Source organism: Megascapheus bottae, chromosome 7 (assembly GCF_031878675.1).
Source record: "Megascapheus bottae isolate mThoBot1 chromosome 7, mThoBot2.hap1, whole genome shotgun sequence".
Taxonomy (NCBI): domain Eukaryota; kingdom Metazoa; phylum Chordata; class Mammalia; order Rodentia; family Geomyidae; genus Megascapheus; species Megascapheus bottae.
This window is the reverse complement of record NC_143515.1, coordinates 72928888-72948438: the sequence shown is the minus strand read 5'-3', so window position 1 is coordinate 72948438 and position 19551 is coordinate 72928888. Positions and strand designations below refer to the sequence as shown.

Below are 19551 nucleotides of genomic sequence, written 5' to 3'. Positions count from 1 at the left end.
GATATTATGGTTAATAACTTATCATATTTTGTTGAAAATACAAATCATAACAATGACATTGAAAGGCCACCAGACTATTTTCTATCACTTTTTTTTTCTCATTGGTTTAATTTGCCAGGCCTAAAGCTAGATAGTTTTCAAGTATGAATATCTGTGGTCTACAGGTGGCTAATAACACGGAGATTTTCCATTTGTTTTTCAGGAAGCTCATTCTTAGAACTCATTTTAGAAAGTACTCAGTTGAAACAACCAGTTGATTTATTTCTAAATGAAGAAAATTGGTGTACCCCTGCAGGTCGAGTGACATTCTCATTTCGAATGAGTCAAAATGCTGGTCAGAGAGGCAACAGAATGAAAGGCTCAGAAGTCATTCCATCTTTGCAGGTCACCAATCTAAGACAATGTCCAAAAATGAGCAACATTTTATGAAATAAGCTTCAGAAACAGCCCCTTCAGCGTGGGTGTTTTGAACTTATTCTAGAGAGTCACAGTTATGACTTACACAGAAGCAAGTGCAATGACATTCATTAGCATTGTTGGCTTTTAAAAGAGAAGCTTGGTGGTAACTTGACAATTCAAAAAGTTTCAAATAAATGAAGAGAAAAATCTTTACAGAAGAACTAAGTTATGAGGTCCAATCTTCTGACACCTAATTATTCTTGACAGCCTGTCACTGCTTTATTTCTTCTTCTAATCACTAACTGTTGTATTTTTGACTAATTCCATAAGGTACATGAGCTGAGATGGTGCCGAATTTCTGGGCTGATTCAATGTGGAACATTTGGTCATCAAAGAAGATGTGGGGCCGGATCTTCACCAAAATGGGACCTTTTGGGGCTCCCGCAAGGAAAAGGGCTTCGTCTATTTCAAGACCCCAGCGGCGAAGGGTCTTCAACACACGGGCGCCTGAACTGGCTGCACTTCTAGCTGTAACCAGGTAGGTTCTAATAGGACAAAGTAACCGTTCGTCTTTGGCATAGAACTTCTTTTGCAGTCTGCCTAAATCTTCCAGAAAGCCTTTCAAAGGGCCCTGTGAAAGAAACATACATCACAGATATAACCGAGGAGCCAAAAAAAAAAACAAAACAAAAAACCCAAAAGTAGTAGTGGTTTGTATGAGCTTAGAAAAGACACCACATTACATGCAGGGATCGTGGGCTGACTCATCCTAAAACTTGCTACCTTTGTGTGAATGTGTGACCTAACAATGCAATCATCCTTGCATGTATGAAACAAACCTAGGCGGGCCAAATAATTTATCATTTAATCTAATGTATTTAAAGTGTAAAAGAATGCTCTGTAAATAATTAAGTTTACAATGACCATAAACTATTCATATTAGAGGAGATGCAGTAAATAAGTAGCAGGCCACGCTAAATAAACTCTGGTGGTTATGGTTGGAAGCTAACCCAGGCAAGAAAATTGGCACGATTCCATCTCCAAAATAACTAGCAAAAAGCTGGGCTAGAGATATAACTCAAGTGGTAGAGCACAAATGGAGGACATGTGAGGTACTGAGTTCAAATTCTGGTGCTGAAACTACTTTCTAAATTCAGTGGTTTTTTTTATGAATAGCAAAGTTGAACAATAAAAGTATATCTAGTGTATTTTTCTCTGAAACATTGTGTATTTTCAGTTGCATTGTATATTCATACTTTTTTTCATTTTTCAATTTTTCTGAACTTGGATTTAGCTGTGTCTCTAGAATACAGAGCATAGATTGGATTTCACCATGTAATATGATCTGAAAGCTTTATATTTTAAAACAGTAGTTGAGATTTTGTTGCACTTAAAGTTGTTCCTATTACAAATATACTTTATATTGTCTGTATTTTCATTTGATTGGCCAAGACTGAGTTTTTTCAAAGCTTATTCACCAAGGACCTCAACTGTTGATAATACTTTCAATCCTGGCTTTCTTTTTAAAATTTTTTTCCTATGTAATCTCTTGGATTTATTATTTTTCTATTTTTTGGACAAATTCTTGCCATATAGCCTAGATGACATCAGGCTTGAGATTCTTCTGCCTGAGTCGTGCAAAGTTATGTTACTAACACTTACTACCATGTCCAATTTACAAAGAGAAATAATGATATGAGGGTGTTTCCTAACATTTCTCTCACTGTCTACTTTTTCTTTTTTTTTTTTTTTTGCCAGTCCTGGGCTTGAGCTCAGGGCCTGAGCACTGTCCTTGGATTTTCTCAAGGCTAGAGCTCTACCACTTGAGCCTCAGCACCACTTCTGGCCTTTTTCTATATATGTGGTACCGAGGAATTGAACCCGGGTCTTCATGCATGCTAGGCAAGCACTTTAACCACTAGGCCAAACTCCCGGCCAACTGTCTACTTTTTCTCCATCATGTTAGTCACCTATTTACACTTCACTTCCATGTTGTCTGCTTTGTTATGTATTCAGTTATAGTTTTTAAACCAACTTAATTTTATGCTTTGATTGGCTATTGAAACCGAACCTATCAGCAGCCATACTTACTCTGTAGGATTTTCTCCCCAGAGTTTCCTCTTTTTCATGAGCTATTTAATGATGACATTATAAGAGTTGTAATATTTACTCCCTCCCCTGACCTAGCACCACATATTGTCTGGGTTCTAAATTTATGGTTAAATGTATTACATGCCTATTTGTGTGGCAGTGAATCCAGTTATCCACATACTGGACAAAATCAATCCCATCGTGTTAGTGTTCTCAAAAAACAATCCTATGGAAATAATTTCTGAGAAGTTTTTTTTCAACTACACAACTGTTTCCTTTAGACTTGAATGAATTTCCTGCTTGACATAGATCCAATAGTTTGTATTCTCTGTCCATAAGGTCTTACAGGTAGTCTTTTACCATTGAATGAGGCTATTGAGAAGCTTGGGGAAGTTTGATTTCAACCTTCCACCTATCTACACTTTATGATGGCTGTCTTTATGAACAGGAAGACCTAAAAATTATTTCAGCTTTGAGACCAAGTAATTTCGCTAAGCATGTATCAGTCATGATTATTCAGGCGGGGTGGGTTTTTAGCTTTAATGATTTATTAATTTAGTTTATGTACTAACATCTGATAATTCAAGATGCTTTCTTGATATATTTTTATATAAATTTAAAAAATCTTATTAGTAAACAGATTATTTTTTACATCTCAGCCAACAAGATTTCAGTGGTAGACTTTAGGGATTCCATTTGTACATATGTTGGACTTGGTTGCTTGTGCTCTATTTTAGTCATTTTTCTACCTGAAACATTCATTTTCAATCATCTGTAACTTTACATTTTATTATCTCTTCTCTGAGTATTATAGATCTGAGTATTATAGTTCTAATTTGTTATCATGTTTTATTAAGTTTTAGCAGTCATGGAATATGTTCAGTACTGTGGCAATTTTTTTCTGGTAAGGGTTCTTAATATCTTTTTTTTTGCCTTTTTCTCATAGCAATTTTGAAGTAAGCTGGGATAATAATCAGTTTTGTGGGAGTCATGGGTAGTATTTAAAGAACAGCTTTCAGGTTCCATTATTCTCTGCTACCATGAAGATGAACTGGAACTATGACTTCCATGTTAACATTCATTTCATACTACTTTCTCTGAAAAAGGCATGCCTATCCTATTGGAAGTAAGAGGCATACACATACACGGACAACTTGTAATTTCTTTTTTTTTTTCTAACAACAAAATACATGCAGTTAATGCTGGTTGGTACCAACTTGGTCCCTTTGTCTTTGAAACTCAGGGAGACTCAGTTCTTGTGGCATTTGTGAACTTTCCAAAAGGGAGGAACGAGGAATGTAGAATTAACTTTTATTACCATAATTAAACCAGGAGATTATATTAACCGTTTTTAATTGTATTTGGGGGGCAGTTTTATTTGGATACTAGCAAAGGTATGTGATTTATTGATAAAATATAGATTAGTAATAGGCATTAAAAACTTCTTTGAGGAGATGTGTGATTTTAAATATTTGGAAACTTTATGATAATAGAAAATAAAAAAGTCCTTTACTTCATATAAAGCACTAATAAAAGAAATTTTAAAAATATTTGGATAACTGAAGAGATAACACTCCACATCCACAGACTAAAACACTCAATTATTATATCTGTTTTTCTTATATTTAGTCATAAATTCAATGCAATCAATGCAATCACAATAAAAATTGCAGGAAGATTTTCCACTAGAAATAGTTAACCTGCAGACTAAATCTATATAACAATGAAATGTGAATTCATAAAGTTTTAAAAATATATCAGAAGCCATAACACTTAAATTTAAGCCTACTATAAATCTATTATAATAATATTAAGATTCATCCCTATCTTAAAAGAACAAAGCAGAAAATCAGCCTTTCAACAAATACTTTTGGAAAAATTAGTATCTCCATAAGTAGACAAACTTAACAAACTTTTATTCAAATATAATGTGATATTAAGAATAAAAACCTGAAACTATGTGAATGTTATATACTAATATAAGATGAAATCTTCATGATTTTGGATCCTTAAATTAGGCAATTATTTCTTAGCCATCACATTAAGATATAAATCACGTGATAACCAATAAATCTAACCCCAAATTTAATCATCACTTGCATATTATTAGGTGACAAAATGGTAAAGTCTGTTAGGTTTCAATAAGTCCATTCATACTTTTATAAATAACAAGTTCATTAAGATTCATAAAGAACTGAGAAATGACAGTCCTTTATATAACAAAATTGAAGGGCCCATCCCTTCAGATTCAGTTTGGATAGCATTTTGATTTTTCCCATTTTCTTTGGTACTAAAGTTACATTGGTTTAGTTCATTTCAGACCTGACTTTAACACTTCAGCTCATATATGAATTACAAAAATCTAAAAACTTTTTTTCAGACTGATGAAATTTGCTCTTATTTGAGGCTCATTAGATGACTGGATTCAGGCTATGAATCTTACAGATTTTTCCAATACTCTTTTGAGTTTGGAGTCAAGGTTCATAGCAATAAAGAACATTACTATATTGAGAAGCTCTTCTTTTGAAATGGGCTATTGGGAAGCTGTATTACATCTTTTACTCAAATCATTTTCATGGGAAGATCATAAAATTATTCCCCAAAATAATAACTGATGGAGAGTTAATGAAAAGTTGTGATCAGCAGATGGGCAAAGTGAGAATTCATGAATCAAAGAAGGATACCGAGGCCTGCCCCTCCTTTAAATAACTTAAAAAGCTATCATAATTAACAAATATTTTTTAAGTATTTAAATTCTATGTTGGGAAGTAAGTCATTGAACTTACCTGAGCAAGAGGCTTATTCTCGAATAGTGTTTCATGTTGAAAAAACTTGTCCAGCCCATGCTCTTTAGCAATAAATTCAGACTCATCAGAGAAGAGGACAGCATCCCCGTCAAAGGCCACACGGAGCTGTGTGTCACAGTAAGCCACGTCTTTGGCTCCATCAAACATTGTTGCAGAGGCAATACCTGGCCGGTCATAGGGACTGATTAATACTTTTCCCATAGCTGTGAGGTTTAGCTTTTCCCATTAAGAAGAAATTCTTCCCAGAACTCATATATTTCATCTGTTATCCTATAGCTTTGCTACTGTTTACAATCACACATCCTAGAACAGCTATCTACATACTGCCTGTGTTTCTACATGTACAAAAAGTTTAAAATAGACTGAAGGACAATCACAGCGCATGTGCAACTCCCAAGAAGGTCAAATATCTAAAGAACAAACAAAATGGCTGACAGATGTGAAAACAGCTTAGCAAATGATTCAAGAGTACAAACCACCTAATCCTATGCAATCCCCAAGGTAGCTAACTGACCATTAGTTCACACCTTGTTAGCTAGAGGGCAAAAAACAGCCTACTACCTTCTTGTATTGCTTCTTGTACTTTTTCAGAATCTGCAGAAAGATACAAGTTGGTAAGATATGCCTTCAAATAGCCAATGGGGCTTTTTCCACCGGTCAAACAGAAGCGGTCAATAAGTAAACCTATAAGAGATAAGACTTGGTTATGGCTGAGACTAATGACAAAGAAATCTGAATGAAAGTTACCTTAGAAACAATTGAGTTTATTTGCAATTCTAAGTGAGTTTATTTGTAAGTCTCATGAAAGTTACTGTAGAAATTGAAGGTCTAAAATTATTTTCATGACACCCGTGAAGATTCTCATGTGTTAGATTGTAGGGACTGTACTTCATGCATTTTCTTCATGAAGTATGATTATATAAGTCATTCTAATTTATGGTCACAGCTTCATATTAGGCATTATTTTTATTACAGATTTGTGTAAACCACTTGTTGACTAGCATGGAGTAAACATGAGCCTCCTTGTTTAAATCTTTTCTAGAACATTGTGCTCCTTAATCCACAACCTCCTCTTTTGTGATTAGGTCCCTTGAAGGTGAGCCTCTGTTTTAACTATTATTTCTATTTTTTCAGTAACAGCACAGTAGCACATAGCATAGCTAGGATGTGTGTTATTTTCTAACAACAGTAGAACATCTGAAACTGTCACTCATTCCTACTTTGAAATTTTTAGCGCTGTTATTAGCAGGCTTAACAATTAATGCATTATCAAATGTTTTTGTCATTAATAGCAAAAGTACTTGCAAGAATTTTGTAAAATATGCATCCCCAGATACAAAGTATAAATTTGTATGTTATTGCATGTAATTTTGACATTATGTAGTATCAAAAGCTTTTATAGGTTTATACTTAGGATTTCTATTATTCACATATTTTTCCTAAGAAAATGAGGAATTTTGTTAAAGATTTTAAGTAGAAAAGTTCTACCTCTGGGTTATTGGTGAAAAGAAAATATGTATACCAATGTGAACATCTCATATAACAAAACATTATGTACACAATCGATGTCTCTTTTTATTTATGTGATAAATGGATAGCTGTACAGGATATAAAGGAGAGTATCAGGTCTAGTTCACTATTTGACATGTCTATGAACCAAGACCAAGGATCAGGCTATGTAGTTGATTGTGGGGGTGGAACTGTTCTCTTGGGTGTTAAAGTACTCTCAATTCTTCACTTAAGCTAATGGTGGCTTTAAGTGACACAAAAATGGATCCTATGAGTATTTGGACAATATTAGTGTAATAGTTTAGAAAATACTTCCTAATGATAGAATGATAGGCTATGATTGAAGGAATAAGTAAAACATGTGAAGGAGATGGCAGCTCACTGTAGAGTCAAGCATGTAAAAGGCTAATTATGATATAATAAGAACCATGTAACAGAGAGATGTAGCTTTTATTCAGAACCTAGGGAAGAGACGTAGTTCTTCTGTGTAAAAGTGATAAATAAGGCTACATAAGACTCTTGTGCTTAAGACTACTGGTTCATCACCAGAATTTGTAGGAACCAGTTCCTTATGCTTCCAGCCTCAGGGGATTCTGAACAGGGAGTTAGAGGACCGTAGGTGATCACCTACTAAATCAAATAAGACGGTGTTTCTTAAATGTGATAATTCATGCCTATAATCCGAGCAGTCTAGAAACTGAGGTAGGAGGATCTCAAGTTTGAGGCCAACCAGGGTATATAACAAAGCCATGTCTCAAAAACTGAAAACAAAAGTAATGTTCAGTCATTATTATATATTATATAGTATATATAATGTACTATATATTATATGTAATATTTATATATTATATTAAACCTTTTATATACATTTTATTCTTTTATTTCAAAGCACTGTGAAGGCTGCATTTTAAAAGGTAATTTTTTTTAAGTCTTAGTCAGATACCAACCTCATAACTGAGATAATGTAAAGCAAAAGTCAACTTGTGATATATCTCGATTATTTATAAATATGCTCAACTTAAACCTAGAATTTAAATGTGCACAATTTAAGCCTGATTTTGACTTGATGTTTACAGAACCCTGGTTGGGATCAGCTCCTTAGAAAACAGGGTAATGGTGGCTCAAATAGGAAGTCAGGTAATTTTATAGCAGGAAAAATGGAAACTTTAAGAGAAAGTGACACACTGATGGAAATGCTGTGGAGACAAGAGCCAATTAGATTTTCCATATAAAGGAATAAAGATGATTTTGCCAACACGAGTAGAGAGAGAGAAAGCGGTGCCAGGAAAGTCAAGTTTTCAGAGTATAAAGGTGAAGTGAAAACCTTTAAACCCTTCCACAGATCTATAGTGAACAAGAGGTTTGATCACACGGTGAAAGCCTTTAGGTCCTTGGCTCCTTGAAGTCAAGATCAGAAGTGAAAAACATAAAGCAGAGAAAGATTGTAGGACCTGGGATTAAGACTTTGAAATTCACACTTGACAAGTTAAGTCCAGAGCTTTGAGCCCAAGACCGTGCTGAAGTTAAAAATGAATATGGCCTTTCTTGTTCTGACATAGGCAAATAAACATTACTCACTCAGAAGGGGGTGTTGCAATCAAAGACATTGCACTGCTTAGGCCACAGTTAGCAAAGTACCATGGCTTCTCTCTTCCCGAGCTGCCGGCGAAGTCTCCCACATGGTATTTATTTTACTTACCATAGTGATTGACGCTGTTTATAAGCCGCACTCCCACTTGGGCATGGTTATTAGTCATCAGCACAATATCAAATAAGTCCTGTTCATTAGGATACAGATCCCGCAGTCTTGAGTTGACATGCTGTAGTGCCTGTAGGTTAGAGACATAGCTATGTGTGAAGAAGGGCAGACAAGGTGAGCTTTGGGGAGGGGTCGTGGCTGGAGAGAAAAAGCACTGGGTCAGATTCAAGCTCAGCAGCATGTTTCACTGAGACAATCTGATACCTTGAAGTCACCGTTACATCACAAAGTTCTGTATTTTCTGCCTCCATACGTGTGGGCAAGGGACCTCAGTTATTATTCACTGAAAATTTATTAAAGGTTATCAGAATTATCTCTGTGGTGGGTAAAGCAAAGCATCAGGTTAGCCCTTTTATGTCTTTTTTTTTTTCCCATTTCTGGGACACAAACTCAGGGCCTGAGCACTGTCCTTGGGCTTGCTTAAAGCAAGCCTTCTACCACTTGAGCCATAGAGCCACTTCCAGCTTTTTCTATGTATGTGGTACCAATGAATCGAACCTGGGTCTTCGTGCATGCTAAGCAAGCACTCTACCACTAGGCCAAACTGCCAGCCCCCCTTTTATGTCTTGTCTATTTCTTTGTAAAATTTGTCCTTAGTGATCATTGAGTGGTTATTGTGAAAAAAACATGGAATGATTTGGGAATGGATAGGGCAACCTTGCACTGAGGTCAGACTTACCATCTCTGCAGTGTATGTACTTGGGGAAGGAAACTCTGACCATAGGTTAAACATGACTGTTTAAAATAGGTTTGTGGTTTCCTCCTGAACTTCTGTCATACCCCATAAGTGCTTCCGATGCACACCTTTGCTGTCATTTGCTTGGGGATGGGTAGGTTATTATGTAATAATTGCATATGTGACATAGGGAATCACTTATAATTGCTACACATTTCAGTACACAACCATGTCTCTTAAGTGCCAGGCATGTCCTGATTTTCCTAATGTTCTCTGAGGCAGGAATAAACAAACATGAATTATTCCATCTCAGGCCAATAAGGTGTTTTATTGTTGCTACTCAGAGCTGTGAAGTCCTTTTCACTCCCTAGCCCTTTTCTAGTGGAAAAAAGCAAAGCAACCATGGCAGGTCTAATGACTGGATTCCCCTCATGGAAGCCAGGCTCCTAACCTAGGCTTGCCTGCTGGTTAGAGAACTTTTGTGAAAGCATAAACAGATCTCAGCATGCCAAGGGTGGTCCCGGGATCACTGCCCCAGTCTTTTCCTATGCCCACCCAGTGTCTTTCTTGGTAGGAGGCCGGGGACGGCTGGGTGGAATATACCTTGACGAAGCGAAACGCAGGCCCAGGGGTCAGGACGATGTTTTCATTGGTGAGCTGGTGTTCCATGTACTTCTCCAGCCCTTCCTCCTCGTAGATTCTCCTGTCATCCACCATGTTGAAGAGTGCCCGGGATGACACGGCAATGGTGATGGCGTGCTTGGGTTTGGGCTGCAGGGACAGACAAGGAGACCCACAGGGACAGTCACACAACCGATGGCCAGGGATGAGTCCCAGACTCCCCCAGGACAGAGATAGGAGGAGATGGGGGACGACGGCCCTTCCCTGTCTACCAGGGGGCCCAGGACTTGCAGGGCCAGGAGTAGGAGGAGGAGGAGGAAAGAGGAGGAAGAAGGGAGGGCAAGGGGGCCGGGGCTCTCACCGGTCGTGGTCGTGAGCAGCTGGGGGTCTTCTCATACTGAGTCCTCACGGAGGCCCAGTAGGCCTCGTCCTCCTCCTCGGTGTCGCACTGTAGCTGGCGACGCTGCTGCTGCTGCTGTTGCTGCTGCTGCTGTTGCTGCTGCTGCTGCTGCAGCTCAGACAGGCAGTCGCGGTCCATGTCCACGGAGGGGTAGAGCAGGCGGCGCTGGGCGTAGGACTTCCACTCGGTGGGCAAGGGCGTGGGGTGCGGGTACTCCCGCTGCTGCGGCGGCGGGGGCGGCGGCTGGGAGTCGCGGGAGTCGCAGCTGTGCGCGTATTCCCGGGGTTCGCGGGGCTCGCGGGGCTCCCGGAGCTCCCGGGGATCGCGGGACTCGCGGGGCTCCCGGAGCTCCCGGGGATCGCGGGACTCGCGGGGCTCCCGTAGCTCCCGGGGGTCCCGGGGATCGCGGGACTCCCGGGGCTCCCGGAGCTCGCGGGGCTCCCGGAGCTCCCGGGGCTCCCGGGGCTCCCGGGGTTCGCGGGGCTCCCGGAGTTCCCGGGGCTCCCGGAGTTCCCGGGGCTCCCGGGGCTCGCGGGGCTCCCGGAGCTCCCGGGGTTCGCGGGGCTCCCGGAGCTCCCGGGGTTCCCGCGCCTCGCGGCCCCCCGTGCTGTGACCCCCCGTGCTGTGGCCCCCCGTGCTGTGGCCCCCCGTGCTGTGGGGCCAGGACTCGGAGCTGTTGTTGTCCTGGTACATCTTGGTGCTCCTGCGGGAGGTCGGCTCGGGCTCCGGGGGCGTCGGGGGCCGCGAGTCCTGCGGCGTGAGGGCCCGAGGCTGCGACGGCGAGGGTTGCGTGGACAGGTGTTGCGGAGGCGTCTCATGCTGGCTGGCGGAGGCTGACGAGGTCCGGGAGGTGGCGGCGGAGCTGGTGGGGAGCTAGAGCGAGAAAGTGGGCCTCTAAATCCAAGGGGGACCCCCATCTCCCACCAGGGAGCTCTCCCCACCCCTTCGCTGCAGCTGCTGCTGCTTTTTAAAAAAAATTTTTTTTGGGGGGGGGTTCTTTCTTGGCACATCCCTAATCCTCGACGTGGATCCTGCTTCATCTCCCGCTCCTTCCAAGAAGCAGGCATTTCCCGGCGCCAGAAATGCGATATTTCTGTTAAATGGATGTTGAGTGTCTGCTTTTATTGGCCCCCAGCTTCCCAGCTCAGCACCCCACAGGAGAACCCCCGCTCGCGGCACCTCCTAGCATACAGGTTCTTACTCTGAGACAGGGGAACAGAGTTTTCAATGATCTGACCCTTACCTGCCTGACACACTCCTGGCCTGTCAGAGGCCTGTAGACAGACTGGGCGGAGGAGGGGCAGGGGGGTAGGGGAGCTTGAGCAGTATTCCTTAAGTATCCAGTATCTCAGTTAACTCTGTGGACAAACTGTCCGATGCCTACCACCTGCACACTCCTGTAGCTCAGGGGGGTGGGCAGGGGGGTTGGCTCACCCCTTTGCCTTGTGAAGAATACAATGATTGTAGGGGAATCTGCTTTGCATACCAGCGCAATAACACAAGATAATCTTTAGGAAGAAATCTTTTCAACAAAAGGACCCCTGCATCCAACCAAGTGTGCCAGATATTCTTCAGCCTCCTCTATATTATGATTTCACCTTTAATGGTTGTTTCACATGTAATGCAAAAGGGATAGCCTTGGCGAGATTATTGAGTCAAGCATTGGATCTGAATACACATTCTCTCACGGGGAATGTCTTGTTTTCTCTCTATCTGAAAATAATCTTATAACTCTATACCTGTTCTTTGTGGGGGTGGGACTAAGCCATACATTTAACATACTATTTCACATTTCCCCTTTGTTGACCTTTCCAGCCATCTATGGTGAGCCATGGGTCCTCTGTACTTAATTGTTGAATAGACAAAGAAAGGAAGGAAAAAAAGTGTACAGCCTCCAGCCCTAAGAGAGTCTGGGTTGTTAGTCTGAACTCTGCTACTTATTAAACCTCTGTGCTTTGATTATTTTTTTTTCTCTCGACAACAGGGAGTTCTAATTTGCAGAGGGCAAATTAGCCAAAAAACAATGGCAGTCTAGAGGACATGGTATGGCCCATAGAATGCCTCAATAGATGCAAAGCATTATTCGTTATCAATATTCATTATCGTCTCCCTTTCATCTAGCTGTACCTTATTATTGTTGTTCCTGCTTCTGGTATCATCTACTGATGGAGCCCCGTTGGATGGGCTCCGTGATGGTCGGGACCATTGATTGCGTACGTGGCACCCTCCAGAGTCTGTCTTTGGCACTGATAATTCTTGGGAGCCCTGTTAAGGAGAGGAGACCCAGGGGTGTAACCTACCACCCACTTCTTCAGTGTACCTACAAGATAGCCATGTCAGGCTCAAATAGTATTCAGAAAGGCCTCTGGATTCTATGACCCTTCATTCTTTTACCCTACTTCTAGGTGACTCTGGCTCAACCCTAAACTCGGCATGAAGAAACAAAAGTAGAGATCCACCCGGAAGAACATCCAAAATCAAGAAACAGATAAGATAGCTCACAGTATTTCACCTGTGACTTCTCTTTTATAGAAAGAACTTAGTAGAAGTTGCCTGTCTTCCCTCTCTTTCCCCCACTTCCTCACTTCAAGAAAAGCCTAGTAAGAGGTGTTAAAATGACATGTCTGTCAAACCTACTACCAAGGAGAGGGCAGCTGGCATCTAAGCCAGGCTGCAGCAGAGCTCGAAGGTAGCTATGTATCAGAGCACACAGAGCATACATCGTCCTGGCAGAAAGATGCCCGAGGACACAGGTAGAAGAATGCTGTTCCCCACATCCTTCCCCTACCCAGATTGCCTGGATGTCCCCTCCCAAATCGATCTGCTCACCCTGATCATGGTGATCTGCCGACCCTGCTCCCACAACAGGCACATGTGAATATAAATACGCATAGTGTGGCAGGGGCTAGTTCCCTCAACTGCACAAAGGCAGCGTCTACACGACGGGTGACACCGCATGGGGCAACATCTCAGCAAGTGATTCGGATTGACTGCACGCCTCATCTGAAAGATTGTGCAGAAAACGGTCAATGTGATAGCCAAGGCTCCCCTTCCCTCCCGGATCTGAACAAAGACCAGTCTCCTCCCACTGGCGGAGTGTAGGAGGCGGCAGGCATTTGTACACACAGATTTGTAGGAACGTGAGATGAAGGTCTAGAGGGAGGACAGGGCCAGCTTCTGGTGGATTTGTCTTTTACCTTCTCTTGAGGACATAAGCTATCCCCTTGTACAGAGTTCACTGGCTTGGTCTGGTCTCCCAGAACTCCCCTGCCCCCTTGGTATTTTCCATGGGCTTTGTGCTGTATCGTTTTCTTACCAATTCTGCAGACAGAGCTCAGCTCACCTGTGTGCTCAGTCGAGCTGATTTATCAGGTCCCGACTTATCGGATTCTTTTCTTTTGTCTGCATCTAGACTGTCTTTTGAGTAGCGCATTCCGGCCTCATTCTTAACATGGAAACAAAGAATGCTCATTAATTTTTAATCTCTGGGGGCTTATAAACCTTGGGTTTAGGAATAAAGGGATTAGTAAAACATAAAATTTGTTTCTTTGCCAAATTCAAATATGTGATGTTTCCCATGAAAAACAAGCCCTGCATTTCACACATCACATTTAATCTAAACACTTGTTCATATAAATTTGTTGCTTTACAAGTAAGAGACATGAAGCTTTTATCTTTTAAAAATGAAAACATGAGAAATCTATGGGAGAATTTTCCAAGACTCAGTAAAACTTGCTTTTTAAAGGTGACATTGCTTAGGTAGAATAACTTTTATTTTTTATCCTTGTAGAATTATCATTCTTTTTTTTTCTTTTTTCTTTTCTCCTTTCTGAGGGGGTTGATGGAAGGGAATTTTTAAAAATAATTTTTAATGGAGCAAATAGGTTACCATTCAACAAATCCATTTATAAGTGCAATGAATTTTGATAGGTATCACCCTGGGAAGGGATTTTGAGACAGCGTTCCAAGCTAGCCTTTCTTACACTATCTTAGGGTGAGGAGCTCAAAATTCTACTTCAGTTGCCCCATCCTTCAGGTTCTGATTGTATAGGCCTGGCTGTTTTGATTTCTTAATTCCGATAGCTGAGCCTCACCAGTATTATTAGTCTGACTTTTAAAAGTATAGATACTAATCTTGTTCAGATGTATTGGTAAACATGTCTTCTGGTCATATCATCAAATTACTCTCAGCATGTAGGGCTGAAAGGGATTTCTTTCTAATAGGGAAAACTGCATAAAGACAAGAGGATAACTAACTTTATGAAAACCCACTCAAATACTGATGTTTTCAATTTCAAGAGATGATTGTTGGGATGTTATGTAAGCATTCATGCATTCATTCATGTATTCACGTACAAACACACTGGATCTCGCACTAGGAAGGATGTCATCCAGGTTAGTTGAATGAAAACGTGACAAGAAATGGGAATTTCCTGGTTCCTGAACTTTTAAAAAATCTTTCTGTCAATACTCTCCCTTCATTTCCAGTCACTATATGTCATTTATAACTGCAATTATTTCAAAACCCAATTTTCTTCCTTCTAGTCATTTTTATTGCTTTGTGCTAGGAATAAGGTCATTTTTTTGAGTATTTTTTTGAGGGGGGTTTGAATGTATTGAGCTTATTTTTAAATTCAGGCCTCCTAACTTGCTAGGCCAAGAAGTCCACCACTTTGAGCCATATCTCCAGCTCTTTCTACTTTTCCCATTCTTTTTCAGATAGGACCTTGAATTTTGCCCTTATGGGTATTGGACAGTGATCCTCCTACTTCTACTTCCTTTCTATCTGTGGAATAAGACCTTTGAAATGTGATTCATTGCTTCAAATTCTCCTTACTTCAACTCTGTCCTCATTATAAAGTATAAATCTAATTAATTTTATTCACTTGGTTAATTAGTCAAAGCTTCATGATGTACCTCTGTCTGTCTCTAACCTGAAGGCTCACGGCTCCCTTTTATGTCCTAATCATTTACTTTTGTATCATCCTGAATATTTCCTCGTAACTGTTAATAGTTTCTCAAACTCAGCTCATTGTAACCTGGGGGCGGTTTCCAGAGTCAAATATCCCTCTGCCTTTCTGTGTTGAAATGCATAGTGTTTATGTATTCTCAGGCCTCCTAGACTCACATTCTTCAAAGAAAAACATTTTGTTTTTACTTTTTACCATTAACATATGGGCATATGCTCAGTAAATGCTGATTTATGGGACTGACTTATACCATATGCTTTAATCTATTCTTTCCCAATCCGTTTCCTTTTCATCTCCTTTCTCTGTTTTCCTCTACATGTAGGCGTTATCTGAAATCATTTTGTTTCAGGAGAACATTCCCACAGGGAAATAACAGACTGATATTTACATTTCCCTACCCCCATAGTAGGATTGAAGGATATTTACCTCACTCACCTTCCTTTTCGGTTTCAGTGATGTTTGACTCATGTCTTTAATTATTGAAATTCTCTTGCTGTTACGCAGGTTTTCCTCTCCCCAGCTCCATTTCCCATTGCTTGCTTGCTCACTCTAGCTCTTCACTTAGAATGTCAAATTTATGACATCACATGTGATTCCATGGTAACAAACTGACTCTGTGCATATGTAACTCTGCCTTTTTTTTAAAGACAAAGCAATTATATTTCTTCATATTTGAATCTACTTACTCATAACTACTGAATTTTTAGCGTTTCTTGTCTACCTGTTGTTCAAGTGTTTAATAGGTAATGATACCAATTATCCTACTTCCTTCTTTTTAAAGTTTTTTCAAAGCTTTACGTTGTCATTCATCATATTACTGAACATTTCCTCGTACTGTCTCAAGCAGTGGCAAACTCACTTGGGGCCCCAACTATTTATCATTGTTCATCCCGCCAGACTTTGATGTGCTTTCAGTAGATTTGAAGAGTGATTTTCAATGGCTGATATTTTTGTTGTAGACGAATAGTTTAGATATGATCTTAGGTTTCGTGTTTGTATTTTTTCACATTGGCAAGAACAGTTGAGGAAGTCACTATCAAAGCTCCTTTCTTCTGTTTATAATGTTGCCTGCGCTGTCTTTCCTCATGTCTGTTGTCAACTTTCAAACCATCTACTCCTAACCCTTCAGAAGCATTCATATATTTAAAGATTCCTTGGTTATTGATCAATTCTGCATATCACCTATTATAGAAAAGAAAAGGAACCTAATAATTAAAATACTTTTGAACTGAGGTCTTCATATGTAATTGTTTTGTGTATAAAGTTGAGATGAAAGATTATACTTTGTTTTCAGATTTCTTAATTTGTTTTTGCCTACTATATTCTACCTTTTAGCTTGTTATTAAGAGGAAAACTAGACATTTGTGCAGTAAGTGTATCATTTTGCCTTTTTCCCTGAGGAGTTCAACCTTGGTTATTACCAATAATGGTGAGGGTTATTACCAGTGTGCTACATCATTATGACATTGTTGTGTGGCCTTACAAATCACCAAGAACTTTTTTGAAAAATGAATATTATTTTACCCTTAGTAATGAGTGATTTTTGTAAGATCTTCATAAATGGATTTGGGAGATATGTTAGAAAAACTACAGATGAGTTCTAAATAAGAATTCTATTTTTGCTAAATGCTTTTGCTTCTTTCCATGGTTTCTGGGAGGATGCAGCCCATTCTCTTGTTAGTGCTGAGAGAATTGTTACAGAATTATTTTGTGAATTTGGTTTCTGCATGGCCATTTTTATCCTAATTCTTTTGTAGGGAATAGTGATATTTAAAACTTATGAAGGGGGCCGGGAGTTTGGCCTAGTGGTTAAAGTGCTTGCCTAGCATGAATGAAGACCCAGGTTCGATTCCTCGGTACCACATACATAGAAAAAAGCCGGAAGTGGTGCTGAGGCTCAAGTGGTAGAGCTCTAGCCTTGAGAAAGTCCAAGGACAGTGCTCAGGCCCTGAGCTCAAGCCCAGGACTGGCAAAAAAAAAAACAAAAACTTATGAAGATGCTAATAGACACCTGTTTAGCTTGGAGCTTTACTAAAAGATACCTACTGACAGGCTAATGCAACCATTATGAGTACCAGTGTCAGTATTGTTTGGTGAACCAAGAGGGCCTTTTTCTTCACCACTACCACCCCATTGTAATCCTTAGAAATAAATATTGTAGGAAGGGTCTCTATTGCCATCATAATTTTTCATGAGCCTATACTGTCGAGTGAATCCAAAGAAATAAAAAACACCAGAATGTCAATAATACATAGTTTTTTAAATTTATACATATGTGTACAGATAGGTTCAAAAGCAAACGTGTGAAAATTTAGAGGAAAGAAGATAAAAGGATCTTTAAATTCTATACTAACATCCCTTAGAATTTCAAATTTTCCTTTTATTTCTTTAAAGCTCAATTTTCTTTTGTTTTTTTTCCTCTTTTCTTCTTCTTTTTTTTTGTCAGTCATGGGAATTGCATTCAGAGCCTGGGCACTGTACTTGAACTTTTTCATTCAAGGCTAGCACTCTACCACTTTGAGCCATAGTGGCATTTCAAGTTTTCCAGTTCTTAACTGGAGGTGAAATTCTCACAGACTTTCCTATCCAGGTGACCCCTCAAACCCTAATCCTCAGATTTCAGCCTCCTGAGGAGCTAGGATTACAGATATGAGATACCAGCACCCAGCTTTAGAAAACTGATTCTTTTCATTCCTAATTTTAAACATAATTTTTCATGTTATTTGAATAAATAATATTTAATTTAATAATGCTGCAATGTTTTATTTAATAATGTTACAACGATTCTTTAACATTGTGGAGTAGGTACACAATAATTTGCATAAGCTTTTTCTAATTTTTGAATCTTTCCAAAATTTTGCTATTAGGAATAATACTTTTCTATTGCCTTTCTCTATCAAGAGTACAACTTCATTTGTCTAAAATATTTCCACAATTTCTAAAGTAATCTAGTCAGAGTCATAGGTGCGGTTTGGATCATCTTCAATTTTATATATCACATTCAACACCTTTTTTTTTTAAATGGGTACTTTGGGTAAACTTGGGGCCTGGGCATTGTCTCTGATTTTTTTCTCAAGGCTAGGTAATGCTCTACCAATTGAGCTACAGCTCCACTTACAGATTTTTGATGGTTATTGGAAGTTAAGAGTCTCACAGACTTTCCTGCCTAGGTTAGATTTCAACCATTGTCTTGAGATCTCAGCCCCCTGAATAGCTCAGATTACAGCTATAACCCATTAACAGCCATCTTAGCTCAACACTCTTAATTTTAACCTTCTGGTTTTCTACTCATTGTTTACTATCTATATAAATGACATATAAGTGACTCATTTTTTAGCTTATAAAATTTACAGTTGTGTTTGACTCTCTTTTATTCCTCACACCCATTATCCATCCTGTCGCAGATCCTGCTTGCTCTATCTAGGTGCCAAATGTATCCAGACTTGGCCACTCATTACCACAAATGTCACTACCAACTTGTTACCTGAACAGCTGGTTGACACAGTTCTCATACATACCCAGTTTTCTCTGGTCTATAAATAGTAACAAAAGCAGTCCATTAGAAATGTAATTTGAACCATTCTCAAAACCTTTCTGTTTCTGCAAATGCACGTAAACAAGCTTACATAAAGTCCTGAGTACTTTCTGTATTGGCTCGTCTCACATAACTCTCTCCTTCACTCATGATCTCTAGGTATATGGACTAAGAATATTCTTATCAAGGCGTGTAAACTTGTTGCCCTGTCTATTGAGCTGCTTTTTTGTACACTTATGTGAATACTTTAGTCAGTGCTCTGCTCTTGCCCATCTCTTCATGAAGGCCATCTCAGATTTTTTTGGTACTATTTGAGGCCTATTTATTTTATTTTATTCATTTTTTATTGTATTGTATTGTCATAGTAATGTATAGAGGGCTTACAGTTACATTCATCTGGTAGTGGGTACATTACTTCTCAAAGCTTGATACCCCTTCTCATGTTTTTGTCCCATTTTCCCTCCCCTTCCCACTGCCAATCATCTTGTTTTCCCCCTTCCTGTCTTATTTCAAATAGATAAGTGTATATACAGTATACCAGTATACAAATTCAGATACAACCTGATGAGATTAACCATAAGTGGGGAAAAAAAGAGAAAAGAAATAACTTCACATAGCACATTAAGAACAGCAATCACAAAGATAAAGCTCTTCTTAACCTAGACTTCATTTTCTTTTGTCTCATCCTGTATGACCAAATGTACATAGGTTTTGAGGTACTGTGATCCTCTGCCAGGAGAATCCTAGTTGTATACCAATTTATTACAAACGAGGGATGCCATGG

General features: G+C 39.6%; 1 protein-coding gene across 3 annotated transcripts; it reads right to left on the bottom strand.

Moving 5' to 3' along the window:
• Positions 1–236: 236 nt before the first annotated feature.
• Positions 237–15808, bottom strand: Nt5c1b (5'-nucleotidase, cytosolic IB). Of its 3 annotated transcripts, none has more exons than XM_090337409.1 (11): positions 15659–15808; positions 13606–13707; positions 13092–13265; positions 12390–12527; positions 10907–11135; positions 10224–10663; positions 9845–10012; positions 8506–8635; positions 5859–5981; positions 5277–5461; positions 237–1030 (listed from the first exon to the last, which is right to left on the bottom strand). In XM_090337409.1, exons 1-11 carry the CDS (start codon positions 15698–15700, stop codon positions 698–700), a joined length of 2064 nt encoding a protein of 687 aa, XP_090193535.1. In that variant the 5' UTR covers positions 15701–15808; the 3' UTR covers positions 237–697. The 3 variants fall into 3 exon arrangements, with proteins under 3 accessions (XP_090193535.1, XP_090193537.1, XP_090193538.1); XM_090337411.1 differs by having other exon boundaries at positions 10224–10615; positions 10934–11135; positions 15668–15808; XM_090337412.1 differs by lacking the exon at positions 13092–13265 and having other exon boundaries at positions 10224–10599; positions 10918–11135; positions 15668–15808.
• Between the last annotated feature and the right edge of the window lie 3743 nt (positions 15809–19551).